General features: G+C 42.9%; 1 protein-coding gene across 5 annotated transcripts in view; it reads left to right on the forward strand.

Annotated features, from left to right (window-relative positions):
• Positions 1 to 725: 725 nt before the first annotated feature.
• The window catches only part of PLEKHA5 (pleckstrin homology domain containing A5), a 192,793-nt gene continuing 181,329 nt past the window's right edge, over positions 726 to 12,189 (forward strand). For 3 of the 5 annotated variants that reach the window (XM_063446624.1, XM_063446625.1, XM_063446628.1), the window contains exons 1-3: positions 726 to 886; positions 3,740 to 3,816; positions 10,226 to 10,283. In XM_063446624.1, the coding sequence (XP_063302694.1) occupies positions 801 to 886; positions 3,740 to 3,816; positions 10,226 to 10,283 (221 nt within the window). In that variant the 5' untranslated portion in view covers positions 726 to 800. The remainder of the gene's footprint in view (positions 887 to 3,739; positions 3,817 to 10,225; positions 10,284 to 12,189) is intronic. The other 2 variants (XM_063446626.1, XM_063446627.1) reach the window with 1 other exon arrangement.

Here is a 12,189-nt window from a genome sequence, read left to right on the forward strand (position 1 = left end):
GATGATAGCCGTTAGTGATAGTATATAGTTATTATGAGGAGATGATAGCCGTTAGTGATAGTATATAGTTATTATGAGGTGATGATAGCCGTTAGTGATAGTATATAGTTATTATGAGGAGGTGATAGCCGTTAGTGATAGTATATAGTTATTATGAGGAGGAGATAGCCGTTAGTGATAGTATATAGTTATTATGAGGAGGTGATAACCGTTAGTGATAGTATATAGTTATTATGAGGAGGTGATAGCCGTTAGTGATAGTATATAGTTATTATGAGGAGGAGATAGCCGTTAGTGATAGTATATAGTTATTATGAGGAGGTGATAGCCGTTAGTGATAGTATATAGTTATTATGAGGTGATGATAGCCGTTAGTGATAGTATATAGTTATTATGAGGAGGTGATAGCCGTTTAGTGAGAGGCGATAGCCGTTTAGTGAGAGGCGATAGCCGTGTATCTCGCGCTGTTCGCGGGAATCTGGCGCAGGCTGAAGGTGCGCGCGGCTCTGTTTGTAGGGGGCGGGATTTGTGGCAGGTGCATAAATGCCGGTGGGGGCGGGGTTGGTGTTAGAAGGCGAGTTTGCTGATGGGGGCGGGGCTAGTGGAAGAAGGCGGGGTTTCATTGGGGGCGGGGTTGCTGGGTTGCGCAGCCCTTGCCTGTGGGGGCGTGGTTGCGGGTGGGGGCGGGTCACAGTTTGATTTGTAGCGGTGGACGCGCATGTGACGTTGCCCGCGGTGCTGTGAGCGCGCTGCGCGTGTTTCCCCGTAGTGAATGCGCGCCCCCGGCGGCGGTGACAGACATGGCGGCTGCTGCGGACTGGCTGAGCTCCCTGCCCGGCTCCTGGGGATACGGCATCACACAGGGCGGCCGGGTCTACTTCATCAAGTAACCACCTGGAGGGGGAGGGGGAGCAATACGGGGGATATACTGAGCTGGGGGGCAATACTGAGCTGGGGGGCAATACTGAGCTGGGGGGCAATACTGGGGGGGGCAGATATACTGAGCTGGGGGGCATTACTGGGGGGGGCAGATATACTGAGCTGGGGGGCATTACTGGGGGGCAGATATACTGAGCTGGGGGGCATTACTGGGGGGCAGATATACTGAGCTGGGGGGCATTACTGGGGGGCAGATATACTGAGCTGGGGGGCAATACTGAGCTGGGGGGCAATACTGGGGGTGGCAGATATACTGAGCTGGGGGGCAATACTGGGGGGGGCAGATATACGGGGGGGGGCAGATATACTGAGCTGGGGGCAATACTGGGGGGGCAGATATACTGAGCTGGGGGGCAATACTGGGGGGGGCAGATATACTGAGCTGGGGGGCAATACTGGGGGGGGCAGATATACTGAGCTGGGGGGGCAGATATACTGAGCTGGGGGGGCAGATATACTGAGCTGGGGGGGCAGATATACTGAGCTGGGGGGGCAGATATACTGAGCTGGGGGGCAATACTGGGGGGCAGATATACTGAGCTGGGGGGCAGATATACTGAGCTGGGGGGCAGATATACTGAGCTGGGGGGCAATACTGGGGGGGGCAGATATACTGAGCTGGGGGGCATTACTGGGGGGGGCAGATATACTGAGCTGGGGGGCATTACTGGGGGGCAGATATACTGAGCTGGGGGGCATTACTGGGGGGCAGATATACTGAGCTGGGGGGCATTACTGGGGGGCAGATATACTGAGCTGGGGGGCATTACTGGGGGGCAGATATACTGAGCTGGGGGGCATTACTGGGGGGCAGATATACTGAGCTGGGGGGCATTACTGGGGGGCAGATATACTGAGCTAGGGGGCAATACTGAGCTGGGGGGCAATACTGGGGGTGGCAGATATACTGAGCTGGGGGGCAATACTGGGGGGGGGCAGATATACGGGGGGGGGGCAGATATACTGAGCTGGGGGGCAGATATACTGAGCTGGGGGGCAATACTGGGGGGGGCAGATATACTGAGCTGGGGGGCAATACTGGGGGGGGCAGATATACTGAGCTGGGGGGGCAGATATACTGAGCTGGGGGGGCAGATATACTGAGCTGGGGGGGCAGATATACTGAGCTGGGGGGGCAGATATACTGAGCTGGGGGGGCAGATATACTGAGCTGGGGGGGCAGATATACTGAGCTGGGGGGGCAGATATACTGAGCTGGGGGGGCAGATATACTGAGCTGGGGGGGCAGATATACTGAGCTGGGGGCATTACTTGGGGGGGCAGATATACTGAGCTGGGGCAGATATACTGAGCTGGGGGGCAATACTGGGGGGGCAGATATACTGAGCTGGGGGGGCAGATATACTGAGCTGGGGGGGCAGATATACTGAGCTAGGGGCATTACTGGGGGGGTAGAACTACTGAGCTGGGGGCAATACTGGGGGGGGCAGATATACTGAGCTGGGGGGCATTACTTGGGGGGGCAGATATACTGAGCTGGGGGGCAATACTGGGGGGGCAGATATACTGAGCTGGGGGGGCAGATATACTGAGCTAGGGGCATTACTGGGGGGGTAGAACTACTGAGCTGGGGGGGGCAGATATACTGAGCTGGGGGGCAATGCTGGGGGGGGCAGATATACTGAGCTGGGGGTGGGGGGAGGAGACAGTAGCTTGACCAGAGAGGGTAATGATGTCAGAAGTGAGGCAGTTACCTTGATGGGGCAGTAGTTGGGGACACGTTGGTGACTGCGCACCACATGGGCATGTTATGCCATTTAGGGTCTCGCACAGTATAAACTTTTATTGGTGGGCTTTATTAAGGGGCACCACATGGGCATAGTATGCAATTTAGGGACCCCCACACAAACTCACAATGTTATATCCATACACCACACACAGACATGGTACAGGAGAGCCACACAGACACACAATGGTATACCCTTGCACTACACACAGACACACAATGGTATACCATTACATATGTACGGTGTAAGGGTATACACACATTAAACCCGTTGAAAGCCAAAGCATGAGCACAATATACTCTGAGAGTACCACCGTGTACCCTGACTGGCATCATAGTAGCACTCTATACCCTGATTGTGTATTGCCCAAGCACCTTATACTCTGTGATATCCCTCTCGTGATATTAAACTTCACACGGATACATTCTAGCCTGACATGGGCATTACACAGGCACATTATACTTTGACAGGGGCCCCAAACAGACTTATTACATGAAGATACACATGTTGATTGACCACATATACAGACATATTCTGACTGCGCATTTACCCAGATTCACACAATGACTGCCCTCTTAGATGAGGATATGAATTAGTTTGGTGTATAAACTGTCTTCATAGATGGGGATATGCTTATTAAGCACCTACTCTGTACACAAATATAAGAATGCACTCAAATGCTGAATACTTATTGTAGATATACGTACTAACTGACACAAATACCATCCAAGGACTGGGCACCTACTGTAACCTATTTACATATACCACGTTTATATAGGCATGCTGAGATATATAGAAATGTAGTCCATATACTTTATACATCTACTTAAAGATATCCAAAAATGTGCATACATTGGCACACCTTTATGTAGGAATACACATACTGATCACATATATTCATTTGATTCATTTGCATGTTTAAGATTTTGCATTATTAACCAAATTTACCCATGTAATCGCAGATTGATGGCATGCAGGGTACATACATTTAATTATTAGGAGTACGTGAAAAAAAAAAGTGATTTTACAATTTCTTTATTTTCTCTCCACAGTGAAGAGGCTAAGAGCACTACATGGCTGCATCCAGTTACTGGGGAAGCCGTACTTACCGGCCACAGGAAGACTCCAGGTAAAATCTCATCTGTTAGCACTTCCTGAGCACCTCCATAATGTGTGTGCCACATTTAAAGCTTGCTGGACCTGTTAGCAAATGGAGATCCCTGGACCTGTGTATGTTGGGAACCATAAATTCATTATGGATCTTTTATCTGGCAGCTGGTTACCAATCAGATTCTTCCCCTGATTCTGCACCTGGTCCCACATTGGATTTTGTTTTTGCTTGATGGTCATATTCTTTGAATATTTTTGTGACCTGTATACACCATGTCTGTTTGTGTCCTAACACATTCTGGATCTCGACTTCTAAGGGTATCTCTGGACTCCATGGATTGGATTTTATTTTTATTTTTTTCTCTTGCCTAAATACACACAGGAACTTTTTTTTTTTTGTTTGTTTGTTTTTTTCGTCACATTTTTACCTGTGACCCCACTTAGTTCTCACATTCTCACCTATTCTGACCCCACTGGTTTAGTGTTTTTTTTTTTTTTCTTTTTTTTTATTCAAGTTGCCAACCCATTCCGGGTAGGGCTCTCCGTTGCCAGCCGCAGTCCCCCTTCCTGGTAGGGCTCTCCGTTTCCGGCCGCAGACTTCCCCTTGTTATGGTGCAGTGTTGTAACGCTGTATGGTTAGAGTGCTACATGGTTATGCTTGTAGACTATGAGCGAGGATGTTCCATTACTTTTTGAGTGCAGGTGTCTCCCAATTGACACAGTTTGTCCCCTGACCCTGGCAGCAGCACCACTGTTGTTGTTGGGTTTTCCTTATAAAACTCTGCAGAATGATTTTGCTCTTTGGAATTAATAGTCTAGTGCAGGCATAGGCAACCTTCAGCATTCGAGATGTTTTGGACTACACCTCCCATAATACTTTGCCAGCATTATGGGGTATATAGTCCACAACATCTGGAGTGCCAAAGGTTACCTATCCCTGGTCTAGTGTCTGGTGAGGGAGTTAGTAACTCGGACATTAGACTTAAAGGGACACTATAGTTACCTGAACAACTACAACTTAATTGTTGGAATACCTCCAGTGGCCGTCACTCAGACGGCCACCAGAGGGACTTCCTTTTATAATGTATGGCCCTAAAAAGGCCATTTACCCGTCAGATTTATTAAAATACGTCTAACGTGTGCAGGAGAGAGAAGGCACTGTGTGCGCGCCTTCTCTCTCCTGCCTGTCTGCAGAGGAGAGGGGGCGGGCAAAGACTGCAAGCTGATCTGTCAGTCAGCTCAGCTCGTGACCGCACTCATGTACGGTAGTGCGCTCAGGACTTCATAGGGCTGCATGACTACCACACTATGAAGTATGTGCTGCGAAGCCGCGCCTGCGCACAAGGGAGCAATGACGCTTCCACATGGAAGCGTCTGATTGCTCGCGCCCGCATATTTCGTAATTTTGATGAAATTGGCGGCGCGGCTTCACGAGGCTCCCGGCGCTGGAACCAGGTGAGTAAAAACGGCTGCCTGGAGAGTCCCTTTAAAGTGAGGACTTTTCCTTATGTGTACCTGTATCATGTCAGCTGTATAGAAGTGCATGGATTCTTGCCACCAGTGAGTGAGTAGCAAGATGCACACGCTTTCACGGTGCAGAATGTGATTTATAATCCACATTTTGTTATTGCCATTTATATAGCGCCAGCATATTCCGTAGCGCTTTACAATATTATGAGAGGGGAGATTTAACAATAAATGAGACAATTACAAAAACTTACAGGAACGATGGGTTGAAGAGGACCCTGCTCAGACGAGCTTACAGGCTATAGGAGGTGGGGTATAAAAACACAATAGGACAGGTAATAGAAGTCAAATTAGGTGGGTGTGGAGCAGAGCTGGAGGAGAGAGCAAGAGACCCGGTATGTGAGGTAGAGGTTACTCTGGGAGGCAACTCTCTTTCCTGAAGAGATGGGTTTTAAGGCACTTTTTTAATGATTGAAGAATAGGGAAGAGTATGATGGTCACTCGTCCAGCATGGGAATAGGACATTTCATTTTAGGCCGTTTCCTGGGCTGCCACGTAATAGTTTTATTGAATAACCTATCTGGGGAAATTCTAGTATTATGATCCTAGGTGTCATGGAGTGTCTTGCTGGCTCAGCGTCACAGGAGTTGTAGTTTGAACAAGTGGATAGCTATGTTGACAAAATATGTTATTTGAATCTAACTTGTATCTTTATGTATCCCCACCATGGTCCCTCTGCAAAAATGAATCTCATTGTGCAGATCGCTGCCTGTGCAGTTTCCAAGTGAGCAACCTGTTTAGTGAATAGGTGTTGTGCAAATGACCGCTTATAGCGTGTTGCCTTGTCATGCTTTGTGTATTTTATTATTTATTTTGTTTCAGTTCACACTATAAGTGGAGAATACATATGCAGTGAAAGATGGTTCTCTGTAGACATTGCCAAGTTGAACATCTCCCAGTTTATTTAGACAGCCGTGGGAATGATTTGCCGTTTCCAAATGTTTGTGTTCAGTGTTTTCCTTCAATCGTATGAGCATTGGCTGCCGTTTTGAGACTCTAATAATCATTTGGACAGTATTCACAGGAGACCAAGCTGGTCACAGATTAGAGGGTTATTTTTGCTGCATTTTTTATCCGTTTGTTGTCCTCTAATTTTTCTTAACCGGAGGCCGCCTATGGAACTTTATTATTTGTTTAAATTATTTGTATTTTTTTTTTTTCTCCCTGCAGTAATTCTTAGCACGTACATTGTTCACAGGTTGAAGGTATGACAGTGGCTGTACTCTGTGATTCTTCTCTATGGCTCACAAGGCTGCCACAAATACTCCCATATTTGCTTTTTGATTGAAGTGTGCAACAAGTTTCCTGATTTTCCTGATTTTAGGATCTAGTTTACTGCCCAGACACCCCTAGTGGGTACTGATATTGATAAGATGCCTGCTGGCTGCTTAATTGCTTGGTAGACTGTGATTTGCTGCACCCACCAGTATTTATTGCAACGTTCGCCCACTCGTGGTGTTTGTGTGAGATGTGCTTTTTTTGTCACATCCACTGTTAGGGCTATTATTTGTCTGCTAATGATAATGTGGAAAGGCGAACAGATTTTACCAGCCCTGCCGTGCAATATCACACAGCATTTAATTCCTCACCAAACTGCCAACCAGAGCCTGTTATTTGCTGTTTAGAGCCTTCACAATGTAGGTTATTGATATTTTCTCCAAAAATCAACAATGAAAACCTGCGTTTTCTTGAGTGTAGCGCTGAATGTGATAGAATAATACAACAGTGAATAGTGCTCTTAATTGCACTTACCCTCTTTTACACACTTGTATACATGAAAAAAAAGGGGAAAAATAGACAAATAATTGTGCAGTATGTTTAAGCTGAATTAAAAAATTTTTTTGTGAATTCTGAAGATAGAGTCAAGTTCACTCACATTTATTAGAGCCTTTTATAGATATAGGGCTCTAAACTTCCTGGCATCTGTGTCTTTTAGGGTAGACCACACGACCCCCCTCTCACGATATACGTATACGTGTTCTCCTCCAAGTTTAGATAGAAAAAAGACACAGGTAATCTGATCTGAGCGTAGTATTTCCAAATACTATAAATATCAATGAAAAAATAAGATATAGTATTGCTCACCTTTTTTAGAGCCTTTGTTAACCGGCTCTAAGTATATTGGCCTAGTGTCAATTTGTGGGGTGACACTACCCCTTTCTGGAATCACTTCGACAGGATACAGCAAAGAAGGTTGAGTATAAAAATATATTTATTATAAAATGAATATTCTAAAATTATGTATACAGTTTTACTAGAAAATAATAAAATCTGAAATATCATATATAAAATACAAATATTTGTTGCCAAAACGCGTTTCGCCGTCACACGGCTTCCTCAGTCGGCTTCTGATCTTCTTCTGAATGAAATCGCTTATATGTCTTTAAATCGACCGCCAAAATCTCCTAATTTTTAGTCCGGTGTGTTTCCAGTGGCTCGGATTGATGTCGTCGCGTCACTTCCGGTCCTCCGTACTACATCTCCCATGGTGCTGTGCGGATCTCGGCGTCACTTCCGGTATGTGTCAGCGGTGTTATGGGGAATTGAGTCCAAAGTGACATCGTTGAATAGTTCGTTTTTAGTCCATGATTGTATTTAAAGTATATAAATCATATGTTCCGGGTGGGAGTAGAACGAGATAATTGTGACGTTAGTATTCAAGAACAATTAACAGAAATGTGTAAATATTAAGATGACAATAAATAGAAATAAAATTATAAAAAAGAGTAATACATTATAGATTTGTCTATATTTGGTTACTTTGTTTAGTGTCATATGTCCACCCCTGCAGGTTTGGCTGGGGGTTGTTTTTATCCTTTAGACAGTGAAAGTGGAATACGATAAAGATGTAATAGAAGTAATTGGATCCCTTAATATTTCTAGCAGCATAGATTCTGAAGATTCTAGGGGTTACAAGTTATTTCTATTTTAAAGAGTGTAAAATTTGTGATTTGTTCTGACATAAAAAGTCTCCGAGTCTTTTCCAATATGGGTTGTGATCATATAAATGTCCTTAATTGTTATTTAATCAGGGATGGGGATGAAAAGTGAATATTAGTAATGTGATATATTAGTAATAAATTTTATAGAGAATACAGTCTGTTGAAGGAATATTTGACTTTGAATTGGTCTTTGAGTTTATTTTCAAGAAATTCTTAATTTGGTTGTGGTGCAATTGCTGTAGGCATAAAATTCTTAGAAGGGTTTGATTTTACAATTAAGATTTTAAAATTTAAAATTTAAAAAAAAAAAAAAAAAATCTTTTGTATATAAATATGAACTGGACCTCACCTTTTTTAAAATTTATTTAAAAGGTCTAAAAGGTTAAGAGGTTAAAGGAAATGGCAAAGTTCGAAATCCGCATTCAAACCATGGGGGGCTAGGGTGTTCAAATTAAAAATCCACTTTGTCTCGATTTTTCCTAGCTTCTTTATTTCATCCTCCCCTCTCCAATTTAAGGTGATTTTCTGTATAGCTGAAAAACTTAGAAATTGGGGATCGTTGTTGTGTACCTCTTTAAAATGGTTGGAAACGCTATGTTTATCATATCCTCTCTTTATGTTTCGTATATGTTCATTTATTCTCACGTATAAAGGACGCTTGGTTCTGCCCACATATAGGAGATTGCAGGAACATTGTAGTAGATATATCACTCTCTTTGAAAAACATGTAGTCATTTCTCGTATTTTGTATTTGTTTTCTTTCTTTGAATCCGAAAATTCTATAACGTGTCTTTTTACACTCTTTGTGTTTTTGCAGGCTGAGCATAGGCCACAGCCGAAAAAACCTTTCTTTTGAAAGAAAGGGGTGGGTTTTTTGTCTTTTATATGGTTGTGTACCAGTTTTTGTTTCAGATTGGGTGCTCCCCTGTATATAAATCTAGGCTTCTCTGGTAGAATCGAGTACAGCATTGGGTCGTTCCTAAGCATCGGCCAGTGTTTGCTAATTATTCGTTTTATTCTGTTGCTTTCTTGATTAAAATTACTAATGAAGGGTAGGATGTTGTGTTCTTTTGTGGTTTTTTGTTTATATTTCAATAGAGAGGATCTGTCCATTGTTTCTATTTGTTTAATAGTGTCCACAAGGGATTTTTCTCCATAACCCTTCTCTATAAACTGTTCTTTTATTCTTATGGCTTGGGTTTCAAACGTGCTTATGTCTGTGCAGTTTCTGCGGATCCTCATTATCTGTGCTTTTGGGATATTTTTTAACCAGGGTGAAAAGTGACAGCTGTTTAAAAAAATGTAATTGTTTACATCTACTGATTTAAAAAAGGTTTTTGTCTTAATTTGGTTTTCTTCTATAAAAATTGTGAGATCTAAAAAATTTACGCTTACTTTACTGTATTCTGTGGTTAATTTAATTCCCCAGTCATTGGTGTTTAAAAAAGTTAAAAATGACTTTAAAAGATCCTCTGAGCCCTTCCAGATAAAAAATGTCATCTATGTACCGCTTATAGGAGACCAGGTTCGTCTCCCAGTCCTTGTTGTTATTTATGAATCTCTCCTCCCAAAATGCCATGAAGAGATTTGCATAGCTAGGAGCGAACCTGGTCCCCATAGCAGTACCGACTTTTTGTAAAAAGAATTCGTTGTTAAACCAAAAATAGTTATTATTTAAAATGAGTTCTATTCCCTCTGTTATAAAATTAATTTGTTCATCTGGATAAAAATCATCATTCTTCAGAAAAAATTGTGTGGCTTCTATTCCTCTAGTGTGTGAGATGATTGTGTATAGTGAGCTCACATCTGCGGTGACTAGAATGTAGTCTGGTTCCCACTGTATTTCTTGTAAAATTTGAATTGATATTTTCTAATCTCATTACATCCGGTAGTGCCCAGCTACTTTGCTTATCTGCAGTTTATGGCTTTCACATTGAAACCTGTTTATTTTTCTTCTAGATTTGCCCACGGGATGGGAGGAGGGGTACACGTTTGAAGGTGCCAGATACTACATCAAGTAAGTGACCCTGGTTTCCCTATATGTTGGGACAGTTTAGGAATGGCCGTATTCACATCTGATGTTTAATGTATGTTTGTTACTGGTTGGGTTTTTACTTATGTTTACATTTTTTTTTGTTCAGTCTTGAATCCACCAGTTCTATAAAATAAACATGCAGGTAACCTTACCGGAGTGTCCCTTTAAAAGCTTGAACACTACTTCAACATTCTCATAGAATGGAAGTAGTGAATAGACTGTGTGCACTTATTTGTCTGTCACACCTGTTGACATGTGTTGCCTTACAAACTATGTATTATACTCCAGGCTGGAGACAAACAATCAATTGGATCCTAAGCCCTGGGTGGGATATCGTCCCATTTCTCAATGTCGCCGTATGCACATCATTTCACATTTGGAAAAAGCCAATTAAGAAGTATGTTGTGTGGTTTTTAATTTCAGATATCATATATTCTTTTGCTTTAGAAGAATGGTTCGTGAATAGCAGGTACATCATTTTCCTCACTTAAACAAAAAAAAAAATTCTTATGTAGATCAGGGCTTAAAATGTGTAGATATCTGCTTCTATCCAGGCCTTAAAAATTACTTGCTATAGCATACCCTCCTAGCGTGAATTTCTATTCATCAGGGCTTCGTTTTCACTCACTGGTGGCTTGATTAGATAATGTGAGCAATTTGTATATTCTTAAGATATTATAGATTTTATTTTTTTAAGCCACTTTGCTGTAAATTCATAATCTTCATATCTTGGTTTGAACTCTTCCACACCAAGAAATGGAGAATCCACAGCCAATCATGGCTCTGTTCAGTCTGTGGGAATTCTTGGCACTTTATATAAAACCCTGCACAGTTGACTTTACTTCATATTTAGTAGCATAGCGTTATTTATATATTTTGTGTCTGCGCGTTTTTTTTTTTTTTCTACCGATTTTTTTTAAATGATTATACCCACCTCTATGCAGCAGGTAATTGTAATCTATATCTATTTCATTATGTTTATATTTTTTTTTTTTTTTAAATTCTTTATTTTTGATACGGTTGAACACCACATGTACAATACACATCGATACAAATAACGCCACCTGAACATATGCAGGAGTCAATAGAAACATAAGGCACATCATATAAGGTACATTATAAGTCTCTTGAAGCTTCGTCGATGTCATCGGCGGGTTGGTATCGAGGATTGCACTTGAGGTCGTGGTGTCCCTCCATTTTCATATATATAAAACTCAAAAAGAACTAGAATGGCTATAGCATGTGATATACATGGCATTGAATATTTTACATATGTAGTAACATATCCTTCGGGCTATAGAAAAAACTTTGTCCGGCCTCGCCTGTTGGAACGCCTAATAGTGCAATCGTACATTTCCAAGAAAAGCTCCCTGTAGTAGCGTCCCTGTCTAGACAGGACGAGGTCTAAGCCAAGGTAGCGGAGAAAAAGAATATGCAGCCATTCAGAAGAAATAAAGAGAGAAACGGAAAGGAAGGAAAGATAGAAAAGACATAGAAAAGCGGGAACAGGAAAGATTATAGGATGAAGAGCCAGGAAGGGAAAACCAGGGAAGGGGGGGGGGGGTGGGAAAGGGAGGGGATAGTAGTCGCATGTCCTCCGCCTGTAGTTCGCAAAGTAGCGCCAATAACCCTAAACCTGTTGCGCTGTACGTAGCCCCGAATCTCCCTGCCCCCAAAAAGCTTGCTGCCTCCCGGAGGCCGCCAAATGAGAGCCTCAATATGCCTTCTAAAGGGAGGTAAACCGTGTTCACATCCGTCTTGCACCCAATCATAGAGGGAGGGGTCTGTAGGGCTACGCCTAGGACTCTTGCGCCCTAATCACTCATACCGCTGTCCATCCAAGGTGCCCAAACTTTATTAAATTTGGCAATTGTGCCCCTGACCTTTG

The sequence above is a fragment of the Pelobates fuscus genome, chromosome 3 (assembly GCF_036172605.1).
Source record: "Pelobates fuscus isolate aPelFus1 chromosome 3, aPelFus1.pri, whole genome shotgun sequence".
In the NCBI taxonomy this organism is placed as follows: Eukaryota; Metazoa; Chordata; class Amphibia; order Anura; family Pelobatidae; genus Pelobates; species Pelobates fuscus.